Source organism: Haliotis asinina, chromosome 3 (genome assembly GCF_037392515.1).
Source record: "Haliotis asinina isolate JCU_RB_2024 chromosome 3, JCU_Hal_asi_v2, whole genome shotgun sequence".
In the NCBI taxonomy this organism is placed as follows: Eukaryota; Metazoa; Mollusca; class Gastropoda; order Lepetellida; family Haliotidae; genus Haliotis; species Haliotis asinina.
Genome location: NC_090282.1, coordinates 28,494,417 through 28,516,784, shown reverse-complemented (window position 1 = coordinate 28,516,784; position 22,368 = coordinate 28,494,417). Strand labels below are relative to the sequence as shown.

Here is a 22,368-nt window from a genome sequence, read left to right as displayed (position 1 = left end):
AATAGAAAAGAGCGATACATCACACACAATGGTTCATCTCATCCATTTCACACACAGGGTAAAATAAAGGTTTTCATGACACTGTTACTTACCAGTGACATCTTCGTAGGAATGGTTATTGGCACATGAAATAAAGCCTTGCTGCCTGCTGTCTTGCAGCATCTAGCCACAGCTCCCAGCGGACCTGTCTGGCCAAGTTAGAAGAATACTGTATCATATAAAGGAAATGCTATGGGGACTTGCACATTGGTGCCTTAATGGCTAGAAATTGGTAGCTGGATTTAAAGAAATGCTCTTTTGATGGTTTTGTGTTCAGAATGGATGGAAATTATCCATTCCTATAGACAGTGTATAGGATATGAGCAGACACTCACATTGAACAAATGACATCAGAGGATTAGCTTATTACTGATAACACTTAGATATGAGGATGTTTCCATTTGGAAATTAGTGTTGCTCTGAGCAAGTTAGAATGAAAGTGGAAATGTAAGATTTAATTTGTGTAGATATAAAGATGGAATACATGTTTACATGAATAAAGTGATTGGCGAGAAAGATGAAAGTAGACAATTTCTTTCAGGAATTTCTTTTTAGATATTTTCAACGATACATTGTTGTAGGTGTATTCCAGTAAAACAAAATGACTTTAGTATAACACCTAGTGAGTGAGTGAGTGAGTGAGTGAGTGAGTGAGTGAGTGAGTTTAGTTTAATGTCGCACTGAGCCTTATTCCAGCCATATGGCAGTGGTAGTAACACCTAGATGTACTCTAGTACTGTAGTAGGTATGCTTCAGTACAACAGGTGTATTCCTGTTCAACACCTAGATGTACTCTAGTACTATAGTAGGTATACTTCAGTACAACAGGTGTATTCCTGTTCAACACCTAGGTGTACCCTAGTACAACAAAAGGTGTATTCCCATTGAACACCAACATGTACTTCAATACAACAGTAGGTGTATTCCTGTTCAACAAATAGATATACTCGAGTACAATGGTAGGTGTACTTCAGTACAACAGTGGGTTTATTCCAGTTCAACATCTAGGTGTACTCCAGTACTACAGTTGGTATATTCCTGTTTAATGCCAAGGTGTACTCCAGAACAGCAGTAGGTGTATTCCTGTTCAACACCTAGGTATACTCCAGAACAACAGGTGTATTCCTGTTCATTGTCTAGGTGTACTCCAGTACAACAGAAGGTGTATTCCTGTTCATTGTCTAGGTATACTCCAGAACAACAGGTGTATTCCTGTTCATTGTCTAGGTGTACTCCAGTACAACAGAAGGTGTATTCCTGTTCATTGTCTAGGTGTACTCCAGTACAACAGAAGGTGTATTCCTGTTCATCTTCTAGGTGTACTCCAGAACAACAGTAGGTGTATTCCAGTACAACACCTAGTTGTACTTCAGCACAACAGTAGGTGTATTCCTGTTCATCGTCTAGGTGTACTCCAGAACAGCATTGGGTGTATTCCAGTACAACACTTATCTGAACTGTGTTACAGCAGTGTCAGTAATCAAGTACAATAATAGAGCATCTGTTTCAAGAGGCTCTATCCCAACATCATCTTTAGATAAGTACTTGTATTCCAAAGGTACAAACATTTATCCTTGTAGTAAAAACCAAATCATTTGACATCAAAACACATAAATATTCTCTAACCTATTTGTACTCATGTGAGAAAAGCCTCTACATAGTTTTTGGGTCAGTTACTGAGAGGCTAATGACACATGGCAGGCATCCCTATGGATAACACATGTTACTGAAGTCTTGTTTGAAGGAGGCCAAGTTGTGCTGTTGAACACTCTGTTCACTGTTGACTGTCCAATGTTGAGTGGTCACTGTAAAGTGTTTGCTGTGAAGCATTCACTGTTTATGTGTAAGTTAGGTTCTCTGATTGTAACTACGATGATCTTCTGAAGCAATTTCATACAAATCTAAGCTCATGTTGACATGATATTTTAGAATATGTTCCTTATCCCATGCATATGACCACCAAAATGGGTACATATTTTTAAATGACCATTCAGGTGAGTTTCCAGTTTCATTGCTGTCTTTGCTTGGTGTTTGTTTTTGCTAAATGTGTTAGATTTCATTACAGCTATTTGTCACTGTAATGGAGATTAAAAGTAATTGGTCATACAAAATGTATGTTGATGAAGATTATGGAGCAGTAAATCACATTTATATACTATTTATAACTCTGCTCAGAAAATCATTGGCACTTCAAATATTATGGTGCTGTGTTTCTAGCAATTAGTCTATTGAATATGTTACAAGGTCACCCATCCACTAACCCATCCAACCACTCACAGAACCACCCACTCACCCATCTACCCACCCATTCACTCATCTACCCACCCAGTCACCACCCCATCCACTCGCTCACCCATCCATTCATCCACACATTGACCCACCCATTGACCCATTCGACTCACCCACCCAGCCGCTCCCCAAATTCACCGACTCATTATTCCATCCACCCACTCACCCATCCACCTACCAACCCACCCCTCACCCATCCACCACTCTCCCATCCACTCACCAACCCACCCACCAGCCCACTCATTGCCCATCCACCCACTCTCCCATCCACTCACCAACCCACCCACCAGCCCACTCATTGCCCATCCACCCACTCACCCATCCACCTACCAGCCCATCCACCAACCCACTCCCTCGCTCATCCACCCACTCACCATCCACTCACCAACCCACCCACCAACCCACTCCCTCGCCCATCCACCCACTCACCCATCCACCTACCAACCCACCTACCAGCCCACTCACTTGCCCATCCACTCACTCATCCATCCACTCACCAACTCACTCACCCATCCACCTACCAACCCACCTACCAGCCCACTCACTTGCCCATCCACCCACTCACCAACCCAATCACTCACCCATCCACCTACCAACCCACTCACTCACTCATCCACCCACCAACCCACTCACTCGCCCATCCACCCACTCACCCATGCACTCATTTAGTGACTGATTCACTCGCTTGTCAACTGTATCCCCAAATAAATCACTGTATTGTTCAGTTGAAGGCTTTGAACAGCGTTACAGACAGGTAGAAGGAAGATTTAGTTTGTTTTTGGTTAGCAGAAGCTAACGTCTGAGTGTATTTATAGGACTGTCAGATATTTCTGACGCCATCTTTGACAAAAGACTGAAATAGTCTCTTATTGAAACTTAAGGGCAATAAATGCCAACCAGTTGTCATCACAGGATGAAATCTTAAGAATGCAATTTTTTCAGTTGACAGTTAATTTCAGTTTATTCATAGCTTTCATGGCTGTTATCCCCAAGGGGACTGTGCTTGTGCAGGCAATGTTGTTGGTGGTTAGGTATGGTGCATCACTTCCTTATCACTTCAAAATTCTTATTTCTTAAGTAAATGGAATGATGAACACTAATGCTTATGATGAAATGATAATTGACTTTTCATGTCAGGTACAAGTGGGATCTTGAAAAAGAAAGAATAACTTTTTTGGAATTATTTTTGTCATTTTGTCTGTAATCTATTATTTATAAGAAACTGTCGATGCACCATAGATTCTGATGGTTGACAGTTTATTGCTACAGAATATTCTTTTTTAGAGCAAATTTTCCACATGAATAACAAATTCCTGTCCAAAATGGCAGTGTTTAACAGGTTTCATGATGATGATGATGATGATGATGATGATGATGATGATGATGATGGTGATTCCTAGTTTTAATCATACAAAACTGAGACGTTCGACGTTTAGGGGAAAACCAGTTGACCCATTTCAAAGACAGCTCATCGATGCCAGATTTATGTGCAAAAGGATGAACATATCCATGGCTGTGTTTAAAGAAACTTCGAGCATTTGAATAAGGTCAGGTGTACCTTCAGCCTAGTTCCATAAACCCTGATTGCTTGTGTTTGTTACCCAGGGTCAGAAATAGAAATGAAAATTATGTCAGTGTTTATTAGCTTTAGGAAAGAGATAAAACTCGCATAAAAGGTACTCTGTCATTATTCTTGAAGGAATAACTAAGATGTGAAAAAAGCTCACAAGTCTCAGAGGGGAAACAATTTTCCAAGCTCTTCTGATTACTGCTTCAGCAAATACTGAAATGTGTGTCAAACCCTATTTGTTGCCTTAATTTAATCAGTAGTGATCAGTTACTTGACCTTATCATCAAACTGTCTGTGTCCCTGCAAAACCCGTGTTTAACACTGCTGCATCAGTGGATCCAATGATACCTCGTGGAGAGGGTCACTACTTTCTATTTATGGCCACTTCATAAACTTCTTCATTAGTTGGGGACTAGTGGCTTTGGTAGACAGCTCATCTAGCCAGCAGCTGTAACCTAGAGTGATCCTGTGTTAATCAAACATGACTAACCAGGTATATCTGCTGAGCTTTCTTTTCCTGATATGCCAGCAAACAAAAGGTCGCATACTGTTTTGGGAGAGTCTTCTTGTACTACATAGACTGTCTGACTCTCACTGGTGAGCACCGTCTCATTAGCTTCATTACAAGCTTGTTACACAGACAGACGTCCTTTCCTTCTGTCCTTCGCTAAGATTACAAAGCTTCAATTGGTTGATCTCAAATGTGGAGTATGTGGAACACGCATACATAATTGCTGATTTCATTAACGTTCTTTTCAGAACAATTACTTGTCAATTTTTAAATTCATTTTGTTTTTTGACTGTCATTATTGTGCTGCTGATTACATTTATGTTGTAGTTTCTTTCAAAGTATTGATGATACATTTGTGATGAATTAGATTTCTTTCACTGTTAGCATGGAGTCTTTGATCTGTTGAATGTGAAAATAGCCCCGTAGCATTGGGTCGATATTGGAATATTATCTCAAGTAGGGTTCTTCTTCTATGGGAAGTGTTAGACAATAGTTTGCTGAGCAGTTATGTACTTTTGACCTTCAACCAGGTAAAAAACATGATTCTGAAATCAAAATTTCATAATTTTGATGTGGAATAAAAAAGCCAGAGGCAATGTAACATGTCATGATTTTAGAGTAGAATCCAGAAGGCTGACAACTTAACCCAAAGGCTGCATAATAAATACAGTCCAAAAAGTTGCATTCCATTTTAATTTTTCTTTTCCAAGCAGCACACGATTTGAAGAATGGTTTATGCCAATCTTTTTAACCTCAGATGCTAGTCATTGCTAACACAAGAACCTAGGGACATCCATTAGGGGTCATGTCAGAAATACGGTTTGAAAATCTTTACTGACCCTGTGAAATGAAGAAGAAATTTATGTTAACCAATCAGATAGCAGCTTTCTCTCGCTTTGCCACACTGGTTTAAAACAGTCGGCTTCCAGTACAAACTAATTCAGAATACTTTGAAAACTATTTTGATAAAGTTCTAGAATGTGTAATAGATTGCCAGGAATATTCTCTAACCTTTCAGATGTTTCCCATTGAAGTGAGAAACAGACACTGATTCTTTACTATACCTGCCTGTGTATAAATACAAATGGTAACTTCTTTGAGCTTTCATGATTAGGAAACATTTTGTGACTCTGAACTTTCACAGTCTGGTGAGTGATACTCTGACTTGTCAGGTGAAAGGTTGTGGTGACATGACATGAAGGGATCACCTGAGATTTTTATTAAGTGAGTGAGTGAGTTTAGTTTTATGCCAATTTTACCAATATTCCAGCAATATCATGGCATTGAACACCAGAAATGGACTTCACACACTGCACCAATGTGGGGAATTGACCCAAGCTTTTCAGCTTGATGAGTGAATGTTATTACTCCTAAGCATACCCACTATCCATTTGATACGTGATAGCAAGGACGTGGATCTGTTTATAGTGAAATTGTGTTAATGGTCGCAGTTAACATACATAATCTTTATTTAGCGAATTAAGTGTTTCATGCAGTAGTGACCAATATACAAAGTGTACAATGGCAGTCTGAAAGTGAAGCCCCTGTTTGACATTATACTGTCATGATTCAGGATTGATATAACTATAATTCTACTACTGTCCTCATGACAGCACACATAGTCACTTCATCTGTGTTAGTAGAATTTATGGCGATAGGAAGGAATGCTCTTCTTTGCTTCCTCAGACCTACCAAAGAAAACTTTCCCTCTGTGCTGAAAACATTAATCACAGAAATACAGCATTGCAAACTGCCATGCCCGACCGTCCAGGATGGTCTGTTTTGCGACCAGACAGTTAGTTTTACAAAGTTGCACGTTCGATGGTCTTGCACGAACCTGACTTTGAGTATAATAACTTAAATCTTGACTGAAACAGATTTGAAAACATGAAGAAGTTTCCCTGCACTCATTTACCTCTTATTATTTTTCTTAATCGTGAAAATTCTGGACTGGCAACTTTCCAACCCGTCTTGTAACTTTTGAGAGTTACCATACCAGTGGTCTGACTGGAATTTCGTGGAGTTTACAATGCTGGGAAATAGCAACATAAACATAATACCTTACTACTGAAACAGTAAAGCAGTAACTTTTAAATAAAAACTGTAACTTTATATCTCTGAAACTGGATAAAGAGCCTGCAACTTTGACTTTGCGCATGTGCACAGAGGAAGTCTTAAAATGCAGGTTCACATTTTCCACCTTGGACAAAACTTACATTCCGTTTTCAAAGTATTCTGTTGTTTTATTTGGCATTTATCATCATCATGCTTGTGTGCATGCTTGTTTAGTTTACGTTCCATTCATATAAAATGATTGACAGCAATTACTTCAACATATTTGTTGGCCTGGTAATTCATGGTTGCTTGGAAATTTGAAAGAAGCAAAGATCGTAATGCGCATGTGCAGTAGAGGTGAAAGTTTGCTGATATACAAATGTTGCAGTTTCGTATTCTTTCATTGCTGTTTTTACTGTTTCAGTAGCAAGATAATGTGTTTTTTTCCTATTTCCAAGATAAATGTGGACATTACTGAATTTTTCTGCAAATTGGGAAAGTTTTCTTTGGTATGCCTGTTCCTATTCTCAGTGTGCCCACATTGAACAACCCTCCTGGTCGAACACTGGTCGTTTGTTCAGCTTAGTGTCTTATACAATCATCCTGCATCACAACTGGGAAGTCTTTTTCAAGACTGTTATTACTGGAAGTGTGACAGGAACATCCTCATATGGATCGTCTTTATCCGGATTCTAATAACACGCTATCTTCCCCCACTTCCCGACTCACATCGTAGCATGAGGACAGCTGTTATTAAGACCCCGCGCTGTGGAATTAATCAGGAATGCTGAGAATTAACAGAGCTGTGTGCTAGTTTCCTCACTGTGTTAATGTAAGTCAGTCAGATCACCTGTTTTATTGAGGCTCCCCCCATCTCTCAATACCCTAGTGTCAAGAGTGCATGTAAACTGGGTTATCAAGTTGATCCATATTTCTTCTGAACCTAAGCTCAAATGTTATATAGTTTTGTCAATTTTTATGATCTGATGGATTGGTTCAAGAAAAATAATTGCAGTCATAGAGTGCATGATTCTTCACAGAAGTCTCTGAGACTAGTTTTGTGGAATGTATTACTTGGTAAGAGGCATGAACTGCTGATCAGTAGTGTGTTTCTTTGAGGCACTGTTATTTTCATAGTATTGTGACCTACTGCTTGACAAGTATTAGATGAGCCATGACCTGACAAATGACCCCAATTTGCATATATTGGAATGACCTCCAGAACATTCCATTTGAAAGAGGGGGAAACAGGTTGTCATCTAAATATTGAAAAGTTCAATTTCCTCGTGTGAATCATGTCGTGATGGTGTTTTGCTGAACTAAATCGCTCTACGAGACACGTGTTAAACAGTAGCGGTATTGATTTTACGCAACGATCAGCATGTATTGCACGTGCTTAAATACCAATCTACCTGTAGCAACCAAGTGTATTCGTCCAGATTACTTGCCTCTCCTGCTTGTCACAAACATGTTCACTGCGCTGATTCATCTAATACTTATCATGCTGTACCTTGACAATTTGGCTGACATGAAATACATTCCATCTTGGAATGTAATGCATTAACACTTAACTGGGATGCTCATATATTAAGCATAAGATAAAATATCAATGTATGAATATCCAATTAGATTATGAGATAATTTGCAAAATAATTCATAATGTAAATGGTTAATATGACAAACATTTGAGTAGTGATCTTACACACACAAACTGCACAAACTCTGTTACGCTGTAGGACATAAAACAATGGTCATTTGTGACGTCCACCTACTTCCTGCATATTACTCACACCCTCTGTGACTCTCCAGACAAGTGTTTCTGTCTTAATTGTGGATTATTATGGAAGGTGATAAAGAAGAGTAGAAAGGATGGAGGAAGTTCATTTATTAACATTCTAAATCCATCAAGCTTTGACACAGACACAAGTGGATTTGACCAAATGTATGACTAACTTGTAAACAAATAACAATTTTTAAAGTAGTCTGTTGAAATCTGACCTTGAGCTATCACATGGAGCAGCTGATTATGGCCCATGCTAGTCGTAAATGCTGACTAACGAGATTGGGTGTCAGGTTCGCTGTCTTTGTTGACACATCATCGTCTCCCAGTTATGTAGATTGACGGTGTTGATCACAGGATTGTCTGACCCAAACACAATTATTTACACACTGACGCCTTATGCCTGGAATATTGCTGAGTGTGGCATTAAACACAAATCCAAGTTAACCCAGCTAGTCACAGACCTGAAAATTACTCTCATGTGTTTCATACCAGTTATCGCACAATGGTTTCTCACTTCCATATGTATGAAATTTGGTCAACTTAAAGCAAGCTGAAATTACTCAAAATTACTCGGATTACACTGAACACAGATTGTACAATTAATTGTCAGAAAACACCTGGTGTCATCAGCTTTTTTCAGGGATTCATTCCATTCATTTCATTTTTATCTCTCAAGATTGTGTGAGTGAGTATGGCCGCAATATTGCATCAATATCAGAACCAATGATAGGTGAACAACACTGTACCAATGTGGGGAATTGAACCTGGATCCAACACTTTAACCACTACGCTACCCTATCGCCCATCAGTATTGTGTGGTCTATGGGGTAAACTGCATATATTTATATGGTGAATCTGACAGCAGTGAAATTTCATTTAAAGGAAAGAGAAACTTATGAACAGGTTTTAGAGACAAAACTTAATCAGTAGGGTGGCGTATCGGTTAGAACATTTGCTTATCACACCAAACACCCAGGTTCAATTCCCCACATTGGTAAAATATAAGAAGTCCATTGATGCTGTCCCCCACTATGATATTGCTGAAACATTGCCTATTATAAATGGGGTAAAACCATACTCACACATTTATAGAGATGAAAGAGATTTCCTTGAACAATGCATTGCAGTGGGTTTGATATTGCATTTATCACCTGAGTGGAAGAAGGGATTTCACGTTGATATAAAAATGGTCATTAGTGGACAAGGAACATCTGTTTGCAGCGCTCTCCTCCCATGTCAGAGGTGTCAGTATTTGAAGGTGACTGTTATAATGAGTGAATTGAATAAATATCTACTTTCAGTTTGAGATCAAAATAGCATGCTGACACATAGACACTTTAGATAATTGAGATCATCTTACTGATAAATGGTACCTCAGATGCTGTCTCAGATTTCTTCAGGCACCTTCAGGCACCAAACACACTTTACAGAGAATAAATGGATCAACAAGAAAAATAATAAGTACATGTGATATGCATTATTCCTTGGCAGGTTGATCAATACTGTAATTTATCTTACAGCAGTGGTATCAATGTAGAAAACCACTCTGACAAACGTTGTATCAGGATCTGATAAATATGCAAATGAGGTCATTTATCAGGAACTATCTTTAATCCCCTTTATTGATGCAGGGTTTTCTGGAAGAATATCAATTTACAAAGTTCCTAAGAACTTAAGATAATGACTTTCCTGTGGTATGGATGATTATTATGACAAATCCTGCAAACCATTTGGCACTATGATGAATGGGGCAGTAATTCATGCAAACAGAATATTCATTTGTGTTCTGTGAAGCTTATCGACAGAATTTATTACTCATGTATTGATTTTTTTTGTAAAATGACATGATTTGGTGACAGTATTTTCTAAATGTTTTTTCCATATCATACTATGAAATATTTAAATACTGTCTTGTCACAGTATGATTAATATTGCTTATACATGTTCATGGTATGGAACCACTCACCTGACAATCTATAAGTATGCTAAGAACATTATAGTGTTTGACATCTAATTAAGTCATTGTGACCTATCATTCTTAACAAAATTGACAGGTTATTATCTGATGTATCTTTAATATTTGTGATAAATGTGATTAACCTTGGACATATTTCTGATAATCATATATGAGCAGTCTTTCTGTATATTGTGTATGTATACTCAGCAAAGAAAGAAATGCAAAAGTAGAAAATTTGAAATATCTGACAGTTTTGTTGCTATTCATACAAACGTACCCTAAATGGATTGTCATATCTGCATTCAGTGATGGTGATTTGTAATAAAGTATGTCCAAAATATGCAGAAAAGTGGATGAAACACAAAAATGCAATGATGGGATATGAAATATTGGGTTTCATGGGACATTCATCCCAATTGTACAGCTTGTGAAAAGTGAACTAATTCCATGACTGACAGATGGTCAACATGGCAACTCCTTCAGCCTATTGCAGACAAGCAACACGGCTTGGCCTTAGTCAGTTTTCCTACATATTGCCATCATTATTCAAGACTATACCGGAGCTCGAGATAAAATTTACCTCATAGGGGTACTGTACTCACTGTATTTTTATGGAGCGGGTATTATAAATGTTGAATGGGTATTTCATTTTCCATTACCCACTGCTTTCAAATATGTGTCCATTCCATTGATTTCGCTCACCTAAGTACATATCATTGAGTAAGTTAGATATGTACTATGTCATATCTAATCAGAACGAGCACCATTAAGTATAATGGAAATGATTTCATGAAATATCACTCATCGTATACTGACAGTACAACCAAAGTCCTATTCTAGCAGTGCATACAACATTGAGAACAGATAACCTTCACCCCTATACTCAGTTGTTCCATTTGTGCCAGGATGAACCATGGGTGTAAGTGACCCGTGTGGGTTTGAACAATCTATAGTATAATGATCTGTTGATTATTTATAATGCATAAAATAATACATCTGATAATCCTCTTGCATTTCTTTTTCTTTTTTCAGAGTGAAATACAGTTGTTAATTAGTTCTGATATAAGTTGCCTAAAAGCCACAATTGTATGTAGTGTGTATTTATTACAGGTATGAAGATGGTCAAGTTGGAGACAACACTATCAACACACAGAAGGATAAATATAAACAGGAAATTATGCGGGCTGTTGCATACAGGAATGTCTAGTGCCAACAGGTGAATAAATCTCTACACAGTTCCACTTAATACTCACTTGTTCACTTACTCAACACTACTTGTTTTTGAAAAAACAACTGCAGTATACTGAAATGGTATTTGTTATTTATTCAGCATTAATAATTGATTCTATTGTGTATGCAAGGTTCATTCAAATTCATACATGTTTCAGAATGAAGTGAAATTCCAATGAAACTTCAGACACACAAATAAAAACACCCACTTGTGAATGGTTAAAAATCTTATGCTTTTATAACACAAATTTCGCAGTCCAATTTGTTGCTCAAAATACAGAAATTTGATGTTTTTTGTCGATAAATTTGTGTAAAGCTTCTGAGAGCCAGGCAAACACTTCACCACTTTTTATTGTTGTAGTTTCAAAATTATTCTTGAAGACTGATTGGAACATTGGAGGATGAGAGATTGAAAGTTTGACTTTTTTCTCAAACAGGACTAGTTTCCTTGCGCATGAAACTGGCAGTTCTAGATCTTTCCAGAGTGTTGAACATTGAAGACAGAACATGACAACCATCATAACTAATGGACATAATCATTAACACCCACTGGTTGCATCATGGAGTTGGTTCAGCAAGAAGCGTGCATAATATTGGTAGAAACTGCTCTGAAGGAATACATGGTACTGTCTTAACTCAGTTACCTTACAGTGGCAGTGATGAAGACATGTGGAAAATATCGTCTGACATTTCATTGAATACTAAACTGTACTGTTTTTCAACCAAGAAAAGACAACCATTTCAGGGATGCCACTTTTATGGTTTGATGTAATTCAACTGATTTGAACATCAGGTTGATGGTTTAAGTGATCTGCTTGAATTACCACTCTACTCAGAGGACAGGCTGTTCAGCTGAACTGTTGAACTGTCATCCGTTCCTGATTTGTGTGTGATGTATTTAAGACTTGACATGGAACATAGGGAGTTACTTAACATATGCATCCTCCGTGTACATATGGGAGACTGTTGATCATCATCAGTATAGCAACACGTTGGCAGTGAAGAAATCTTCACCACAATTCTCTGCTCAGAGCTCAGTGCTGCAGTTTTGTTGTTGACGCTTTTATTGTTTTGCTCCAAGATGTGAGAATTAGAATGATCTTACAATCATCGAGGGACATTTGAAAATGCCTGCACACAATGATATATGACTGGTTGTGTGGAGGATTGATTTATGTAATCTTCCTCTTAACCGCTATCATATCACTTGCACAAAGCAGTTTTACCTTTATGATGAAAGTATTAATGTTATCAGACAATGATTGCTTTGTGCATGGTGATGACCAGATGTATATTGACCACTGAATTGCATAGATATATGAGTCCCTAATGGCAATGAAGGGCTGGCTCTTGGATTTCAACTTCTTTGTTGTTTTCAGTGCAATGTTTTGGTACAGATGCCATAGACACTTCATAAAAGGACCAGCATCAGCACCAAAGCATTATCCTTATGTCCATCTCTGTCTCTAGAGCCCCGTCAATAGATCTGATTAGGCAGTTAAAGTATTGGATGTACCTGATTTAGTAGCCCAGCATGGCCTTGTAATGATGGCTTGACTGTAGGACAGTATGTTACTACTATCACTGAGCAATTATAGCTCTCTATGATGAGATCAAAGTGAAGTGTTATGGACCTGTTAACACCATGCATATGTAGAATGGATTGAGAGCTTTCGCGCCGCAATGAAAACTACTTAACAGTCTAGCATCAGCAGAGCTGGGCTAAGCCAAATAGAGGTTATAGGGTTCAGTACAGTGTACAGCTGTAGATCATATAGGGTCGTGTAACTACATCACCATGTTAACGAAACCATGCCCTCAGTGTATATGAGGCTTCATTTGGTTGCTGTTTGTACCTTTTTTGAGATTTCAAAACCAGAATATCAGGGGTACACAAAGTCCATGGTCTCGGCTACCACTTGTCTGACTTCCATTTTTGTGGAAGCCACTATGGCTAAGGCGAGGGTTAGACGACTGACAGATTAAGTACCTGACACTAAGGGTGTGGGTTCAAATTGGATGGTACTCAACACAAACAAGTACTAGAATTTGTACTTAATTGAAAATGTGTAATCCCAAATATTTGTTACAAAATATCATTGTCTAAAACAAGTGAACTTAACTTCTCCAGTTATGTTTGCTATATTGCTGTAATAATGCATATGGTACATTCGGTTTTAGCTGACTCTTCAGTGATGCCATCATTGATTAGATGTGCAAATGAGGAATTTCTGTGTTCTTGTACATCAACTTGTTTAATAAGCCTCCATCCATAATGAATCATAGCCTCTGATCATCAGCAATTGTTGAAGTGGTTTATGTTTTTCTTTTAATGCATAATGCTGCATGTTTTTTTCATGAAGAGACCACGGTTTCAGTTCCTGAACTCGCACCTTCAGATGTATTATATTCACCATAATATGCTCAAATTTACAAAATGTTACATATTGAAGCACAGGCATGGCATTTGAATATTACTTGTTAAGATCATCATACAGTCTGCTATGATCAGACGGGATGAAGCAAACGGTGTGTGCAAGAATGAATATATTATAGTTATTTGACCACCCTTGTTGAAGGTATTTTGTTATTGATCACTTGGATGTTGCATGCCGTCAGTCTATTTCACAATCTCACAAATACCCTGTGAAGAATGGAAGTAACCTTGACCTTTCAGTGACCATGATCTGTCTGCCACTTGTACTCCGTTTGACTCAAAAGTGGACCGATGAATTGCTATCTAACTTGAAAACTAATGAATGTATAATATTCAATGAAACACTGATCATAATCAAAACATCAGACCAACTGTGAGAATTGTTTGCAGAATTTTTGTCCTAAAAGTTGAAAAGTTTTTAACAAACTGTCATTAAAGTTTTGACACAGTTCACCATTTATTACTAGGGAGGAGTGCAAAGAGAGGAGTAGCCAGCATGTTCACAAGTGCCAACAAAGTCATTGATTCATTTACCTTTGCCTTTACCTTTTCATTTATCCTTTCTCACACACCTGGCTGTTTGTGTACTCCTCCCTCCTATGCTTTTGAGCCAAATGGACTATAACTGCATGTTCCATTTGGGAGACAGAGATGGTAATTGCAAATGAAAAGAAATTTAAGATATCGCAGAGTCTCTTTGAGCAGCGCAGTGCTGGGTATACAGATGAAGGTATAGTGGTGCTGAAGTAAGGGAGGAAACAAGTGGCTCAGTTGTCCGAGATGCTGCAATTTCTTGTGAAGAGTTGCCTCCCTTTTGCATTTGTGGGTTTGAATGCCTGTTCATCTTGATTCTGTTTCTAGCTTTGTCAAAATCATTCCTCTACTCATGACTTCATAGCAGTGCATCATTTTGAGTTCCATAATAGTGAGCGAGTATGGTTTTATGAAGATTTTTGCAATATTCCAGCAATGGGCTTCACACACTGCACCCATGTGGGGAATCAAACCTGGGTCTTTGATGTCTTTGTTGTGATGAGCAAATATGTTAACCACTAGGCTACCCAACCACCCACAATGGACTGATTCACCATGGTATAAATGGACCATATTCTCTCTGTTCTAGTTTGACAGGCAGTGAGGTAGCCTAGTTGGTAAGCATCTGCTCGTCATGCAGAAGCCCCAGGTTCGATTACACACATGGGTACAATATGTGTAGCCATTTCTGGTGTCCTTTGTTGTGGTATTGCTGGAATATTAATAATCTAAGTACAACTAAACACACTCACTCACTGTTTTAATTTGTACTTTACAAATACTTGTTACACCTTTTCACCTATCTTGTTGCTTTTTTTGAAATATTGAGTCATGTCATTTTCATGTTTCTTATACAGCCATTATTTGTCAGGCTGAAGATTAGCAAAAGGTATGTCTATCAAGCTGAACATTTAGGGTAACTTTTTAGATAAATTGATTAAGTTCGTGTTTTAAAATGGCATTTGAATGAGACCATCAGAAATAGGAAGATGTGTGCAAAGTGTGTTTATTATGCTGAAGTATGGCCCCTATCTGTTCATTGTGTTTATAGAATAAGTATGTGTTCTAGAATTGGATGTATATTTTTGTGACATGTACATTCCAAGCAGTGCTTCAGTGTATGTATTGTAAATTGTCCCAGATGCAAATGTTCTTGATTAATGATTTCCATTTTTGCCATGTTCATAATGTATGTAGATATTCTCTATATATTTCTGTGAAAGAATATGTCTTATTGGCCTGAAATAGCAATGGTTTAATTTGTCTGTTGAAAATGTGACATTTATAAGAACATATTGTAACATTCAATTATGAAGGGACATTTTTGTACACTCTGATCTTCTTTGATCTGTTTCATGTAACAAAACTAAAGCATTAATGAAGAAAGACATCATATATTATGATAGGGTATTGTGGATGACCTCTTGACATCGACTGTCGAGTCAGGCTAATGTTCTGGAACAGTCATTGTTGTAATTGTTTGCCTCTCATGGTGTCACCAGGTAAGTCTGGTTCAAAGAAACATACACCTTGGCGATCTGAGTTAGAATTGGTCTTCAGTAACCCATGCTTGTCGTAAGAGGTGACTAACAGGATCAGGTGGTCAGGCTCACTCACTTGATTAACCTTATATCCTAATTGCGTAGTTCTATACTCATGCTGTTGGTCACTGGATTGTCTGGTCCAGATATGAGTATTTACAGGCTGTGTCTGTATGGCTTGAAAGAACCCATGAATCCATGTTTGCTGAATGTGGCATAAAAATAAACTCACTCACTCGCCCAAGGATGTTCTGGTCTTGGAAACTATAACTGACAATCTGCTGTTCATATTATTAGAATAATCCTGGGCATGGCATCAAACAAAACAAACAAGATAAATATACAGAGACTGTTGGCACGAACCAGACCCCAGCTGTTATCTCTGCAGACAACATCCAGTTTTATTGCCCATATGACCAACCAGCCTCCATTAGAGGGCAGTTATGTTTTCATAATACTATTTTTTCAACAGTTTCTTTAAAAGATGACATACCTTTAAGTGCATTTACCAAAGTAGAGGAAGAAGAAGTATCTGAATGGATACTGCTTGCCTTTCTGCTGTGTGGCATCTAGTTATAAATTGTTACTCTGTAGGCAAATTGTGTGTATGGCGGGTACTACTGTTAGCACAGGACCTACTTTTCCTCTTTGAGAACATTTATTTCCCGTTCATAAAAATTACACGGCTGATTTCTTTTTCCACCAAGAGGAATATGTCACCAAGGATAGTCAGTGATATTCTTTTGCACTGACTATAGTTGTAGAATTCATTTCTCAAAAAGACATTTTTAAAGTCAATGAATTTGATTTGTAGTCAACAGTTCTGCTACATTGATCCATCCATTAATCCAGTAGTACTAAAAGGCTCATAGCTATCAGACAAGCCTTGTCAACCACAGAGTGTCGACTTGGATTATTCACTCAACACTTCAAGATGTACACTGTCTGCAATACTTATTCAACTGTCTCTCAGTTTTTATTTTTTGGTCATTCAAGGCTACACTGACTTCAAAGGTCTGTAATGGTAATTATATATCTCTTCATCTGGAAACCTTGCAGGTATTGCTAGTTCTGTGGTTTTGTTGCCTTAGTTCCTTTCTGTATAATTCTGTGTACATGCTTGTCCATGATGTGAAACACAACCACCTCTACACACAAACTGTCCAGATTGCCAGTCTTGCAGAGTTCAACCCTCTTGCATAATCCTTACTCCGCAAAACCAAATCATACAGAGGATAAAAGGAATTATTTTATAACTTTCTTGTAACATTCATGTTCCCCGGAGTAATTCAGCTTTTCAAAAGTGAATTAGATACATGCATTGTCCTGGGTCTCCTTTCACAAAGTACTAAGGTGATTGTAAATCACTAAGGTAGCCTTCATGCAATGTTAAAGAATGGGAGTTAAAATTAGCCTTAGTAAAGATTGCTTCCTGAAAGGAGAACCTGAGGTAATTCACTTCATGAACTAAAGATTTAACATTTCACCATTATGATAGTCTAGTTCTTGCAAAAAGGTGTCAGTGGTGAACTGGACAATGGCTGGTTTTTGAACTGTAAGAAACGTTTCCATTTTAAAGAAACAAACTATGAATCAAAGTTAAAGATCGAAGAAATGCTTGGACACTGTGATAACTGTACATAAATTATATAATTACGTCCGTGCTCTTCAATAAATGAGTTACTTCTTTTTTGTGTCTTTTTGCGTTTTTACTGGTCATCATAACCACATCTACCACATAATCCTATATCAGAGGTAATGTGATATGTGACTTTGATGGATGGATATGGATGACAAGTTCACTAAACTGGCACTCTCGCTACACCGGCATATTTGTCGGTCTCAACGCATGCCGGTTTAGAGGGCTTTCACTGTACATCCATAACATTCATCCCTGTAATAATGATTTACTTAGTGTCAGACTGATATGCATTTTAACTGAAAAGGATGGATTCAATTGTGGTATAACCATTATATTACCATTGGTATAATCGTATACGAAAGTTACATGATTATACAGACCTGTGGTATAATTCTATACTCTAAAAGGCCACATGACGCCACTTTGTCATATTTGACGGAGGTGTGCCACAGCAGCCTCATAGCTGTCCCAAGCGAAAGTGTCCAATCCATGACGAGTACAAAGAACACGTGCACTCTTGATAGCACATGCATTCAGAAAGAAAGCTGTTTTTCTGCCTCTGTAAGTCCCCTCCCACGTTCTCGCCATTTTGCGAAGAGGCTTTCTTCGTTTTGTTCAACTGTGGGAATCTAGACTTGCCACATGTTCTAGATTGGCATGGGCTTTCTTGGATATGTTTGTTGCACGATCTGTACGACAGACGCTGAATCCGGCTGACGTTAGTGGTAAAAACATTTTCACCACAAACACACGTAAACTCACACTATAACCAGCGACACAGAAGCTCCTTTTTCATGTTTTGGTCCATGTATTCAGTCTTTTCATTTTACGGCTGACGCAATCGGTTTCAAGTGTAATCCCGTGCTTCAAATACTCAATAACACCCGGAAATTGGCCAACTCATGATGCTTATCTCCAAATTGGTTACCTAATATGTGAGGATGATCGTGTTAGACTTATGGTTCTGCCTGACACATTTCAAGATGGCTTTTACATGATTGATTCCAAGGTTTTGGCACTCAATTTCAAATGCCCAAACAGGCTGTGTCTTATGTCAGATGACCGAATTCCCGCAGTTATTTGTATTAAAAGTAAAATACTCTACATCTCATCGTATTGTACCAATGTTTTGCGACTCGATCCAAACTGAAGCCACAGGAATAATGTCCCTTTGTAGACGGTATGATCAAAATGGCAACCAGAAGGCCGAATACGGAATAAAGCGGTTTCACAGCTCCTGAACTTTAAAGGTCACATGCAACCAAAAAATCAAACATAATTAAAACACATTTATCACTTATTCATGACATATAATTTACATTGCTGCTTTTAAAAAAACAAATAAACAAAATTATAAGCGTACAATCGCGATTCAAAAGTGCAATATTTTGTACTTGGGCTTACTTCCCCCGAAACGAAGTCATCGGGAGACCGAACCAAGTCATAGCGGGTGGATATCCACTCAAGTGTAACAGCGGCTTCTGATTGGCTGTTTCATTTGCTGATATGCTGAGGGTTCATTGTGTGTACAGAAAGATGATCTGTTTGATGAGCATTTTAGAAGTATAGCCAGTCACAAGAAAGTAAGATTCTTTATGGATAACAACTTCTTTTTGTGTACTTGATGCGTCGTTTCAGTATGGATTCATACACAGTTACCAAACAAAATCATACACACTAAAAGAAGTCGTTATTCATGAAGAATGTATATAGAGATGTTGGGTTTTGAAAATGCATGTTCTCTGAATTTGTGTTCGATCCAATCAAAAATCATGTCAGTAGATATGGTAAACTACTGAGTGGCTGGAATCTGCCATTCGTCCAAGTACAAAGCAGGACTTGAAACTGACAAGAGTTTGCACCAGTTTCCGTCAGATCCAGTCATCCGAAAAAAAGTGAATGTAGTTTGTTTGCAATCCACAGACATAAAAACATGTCATGTGCATCACACGTGCCTAATTACATAATGTGGCAGACACGGGACTCGGGTGCACGAGTCATAAATCAACTTATTTTCTTTATGTCGTATAGTCTGATAGGTGTTAAGTTCAAATTGCACGTGGTCAATGATTGAAGCTGTGTACTGCATGCTGTCTTTAACAGACAGGCAGACAGACATATAGGTGTGAATACCCAGACACTGAGCTTTCCCTGTGACAGAGACTGCTTACCACAATCAACAAGTTGTTTTACGTAACGAGTAGATTATTTACTTGTTTGTATACACAACCAAGATTAGACTACTGCTCACGACCTCAGACGCTGGGCATGCATACTGTTTCAAGCTAAGCGAACCTATTCACTGCGCATGCGTTATGGACGCAGCGCAGCACAGCTGTTGAAACCAGTTTTCCCCCCAGCGCTGGGGGGAATTTAGTGAAACGTTTGAACTCCGATTTCGCGGGCTTTTCTTTCATCGCTTTTTTTCAACTTTATAGGTTGAATTGGCATTTTTTATGATTTGTTTCGGTAAGTGCACACCGAAAGGTACCAGAATCTGCAAAGTCGTGTTTTACGTTGCATGTGACCTTTAATAAAAGCATCTTCGAGAGAGAGTTTAGCAAGTCATTTTGGTGAATAGAAGTTTTTAACAATATTCCATTATATCGCGGAGAGTCAGTCAAGGTTGGTGAGGGAGGAATGTCAGAAGTTATGCAGATTTCAGACGTTTAGGTCTCTCCAAAATCTTATAAACATACGGTGCTGATAAACCTAGAAACATAATTAGGGCGAACCAGCGTTCGAACCCAGGGTTGACTGGCGGCTCAAGGGAGACAACCCGACAAGGCGGATCGCAGCGCCATTGACGACGGAACCACCTGTGCTCCCAAGGGACGTTTGAAAGAGCAGTTGAGATCGCAACAATAGGGATAATTTGATATCAGTCAAGTCGTGGCCCCTGGCATATAGCTCAACGTCAGGTAGTGCCACTGATGCTTCGGTTATTAGGTGGGAGATTTGGCAGCTGTCGTTTTCATATTTGTATAATCCCCAATGTCCGATACAATCAACATATGACCCATTGTCTACATGTGTAGGTGTGTGTGGGTGATGATGGCCACCATCTGAGGCACAGAGCCAAAGGCAGTCCTGTGTATGGTACGCATTTCACATGTATCCATCCTACTAATCGAAGTGGCTGATAAAGGCGAGTGTCGTTCTGATGAACCGACCCCAGGCATTGATTCGGATACTGAGCTGAAAATAAAACTATTTGACTTGATTTGTGGTTTGAAGGTTACACTTTGAATTACGATCACTGCATATTGCCATGTATCTTTTGTACATGATTTTTCTTTTGACTTTATGAACTGTTTAAATAGATTTTGTAATGTAGGTACGCTTATCTACTTCTGCGTGTAACGAGCACCTAACCGTCTCCATGGGGTAGTGGATAGAGCGCCTGTCTAAAGAGAGTTCCGTTGTTCGAGTCCTAAAATAGATGAGATGACGACCAGTGTTGTTACCTTGGCGTTCAGAGGTAAGAGCGGCATCCTGTGTCGACAGGACACCAAACTATATATCTCTCTAAACCGATAAACCGAATTTTTTGTTGGTTTGGGTTAAGCTAATACCATGTTAAAACCATGTTTGAATTTATCAAGCGACGAGTCAATTATTCATGACCATATAGATTTTCCTTCTGACGGCTTTTAACGTTATGTATGTTGGTGATGCTAGGCCTGGATCACAGTGCAGTGACATGACGTTTCCGTCAGATCAGCTGTTATATCAGTGTCAGTAGGTCTTGAAATATAAGTACCATAATTTCAGAGAGACGATGTTTCATATTCCCTCGCGGCCCTGCTGACAAATACTGACAACGTCTCACCTCCACTTGACAGTAAACTACCGCAGAATGGCCAGGAGACACGACAGAAATGAGGGTAATGTTTTGCGATGACACAGACAAACTTCATGTAACTGGTTACTCTGTGCCACACACTGTATGTCCGCATTTCAAACTGACAGTTAACACATTACTCTTTCAAAATCGCAAATATGGTTTCAAAGAGCCAACAACTAAATAGAGCTTAAATATTTATAATCGCATCTCAAACATGTTTTAACGTTCAGATTAAACATCATTTCTGTCATTGCTGTCAATTTCGGAACATAAGGTTCCCTTGAAACATTTCATCAAGAGTAGGAAGGACGTCTTTGTGGTGCAGCAATTACTGATTGGGGTGAAATGGTTACTTTGGCCCCAGGAGTCAGTTCAAAGTGTAGATCTTGTTGGGACTATCAAATGAGGCCTCGCTATCGCTGTAATCAGTGTTGATGCGGATGGGCTTAGCGTTATGTCTCGCTTGAAGTGTAGTATCGACTTGCCCTGAAGGTGTATTGGTCATTTCGCGAAAGGTGTCCATCTCTAATTTGTTTACTTCAGTGGAACAAATCCTATAACATTCAATAATTATTGTTGTGTGAGTTCTCATATTATATTGTGTGACAAGAACGTCAAGGGGTATCACATCAGACAAATAAAGATCGATACTGTTTGACTCTTTGAATCATTCTGTAGTTACAGAAAGTTGTTTTATGTTGCAACTTAATACATAATTCAAGCAAATTGGGACTGCTGAACTGCTGAACTGCTGATTATCATAGATAAAAAGATAACTGAAAATGGCACAACATTAAAATGTATAGGCTATGTCCATTAGGCAATTCCATAAACCGACATGATCCTTCAGAATCTCAGTAGATTGGAAAATTTTCCATCAGCCCTCATAAGTACTATCAACGTTTGGCGTCAAACCAAAAGCACACATGTGGA

At 38.5% G+C, this 22,368-nt stretch overlaps 1 protein-coding gene across 1 annotated transcript in view; it reads left to right on the top strand.

The window, feature by feature from the left end:
• LOC137277780 (protein mono-ADP-ribosyltransferase PARP6-like) overlaps nucleotides 1-11,952 on the top strand; it is a 58,995-nt gene extending 47,043 nt beyond the window's left edge. The window contains exons 22-23 of the mRNA XM_067809707.1: nucleotides 11,315-11,420; nucleotides 11,872-11,952. Coding sequence (XP_067665808.1) covers nucleotides 11,315-11,411 — 97 coding nt within the window. The 3' untranslated portion in view covers nucleotides 11,412-11,420; nucleotides 11,872-11,952. The remainder of the gene's footprint in view (nucleotides 1-11,314; nucleotides 11,421-11,871) is intronic.
• Nucleotides 11,953-22,368: the final 10,416 nt, after the last annotated feature.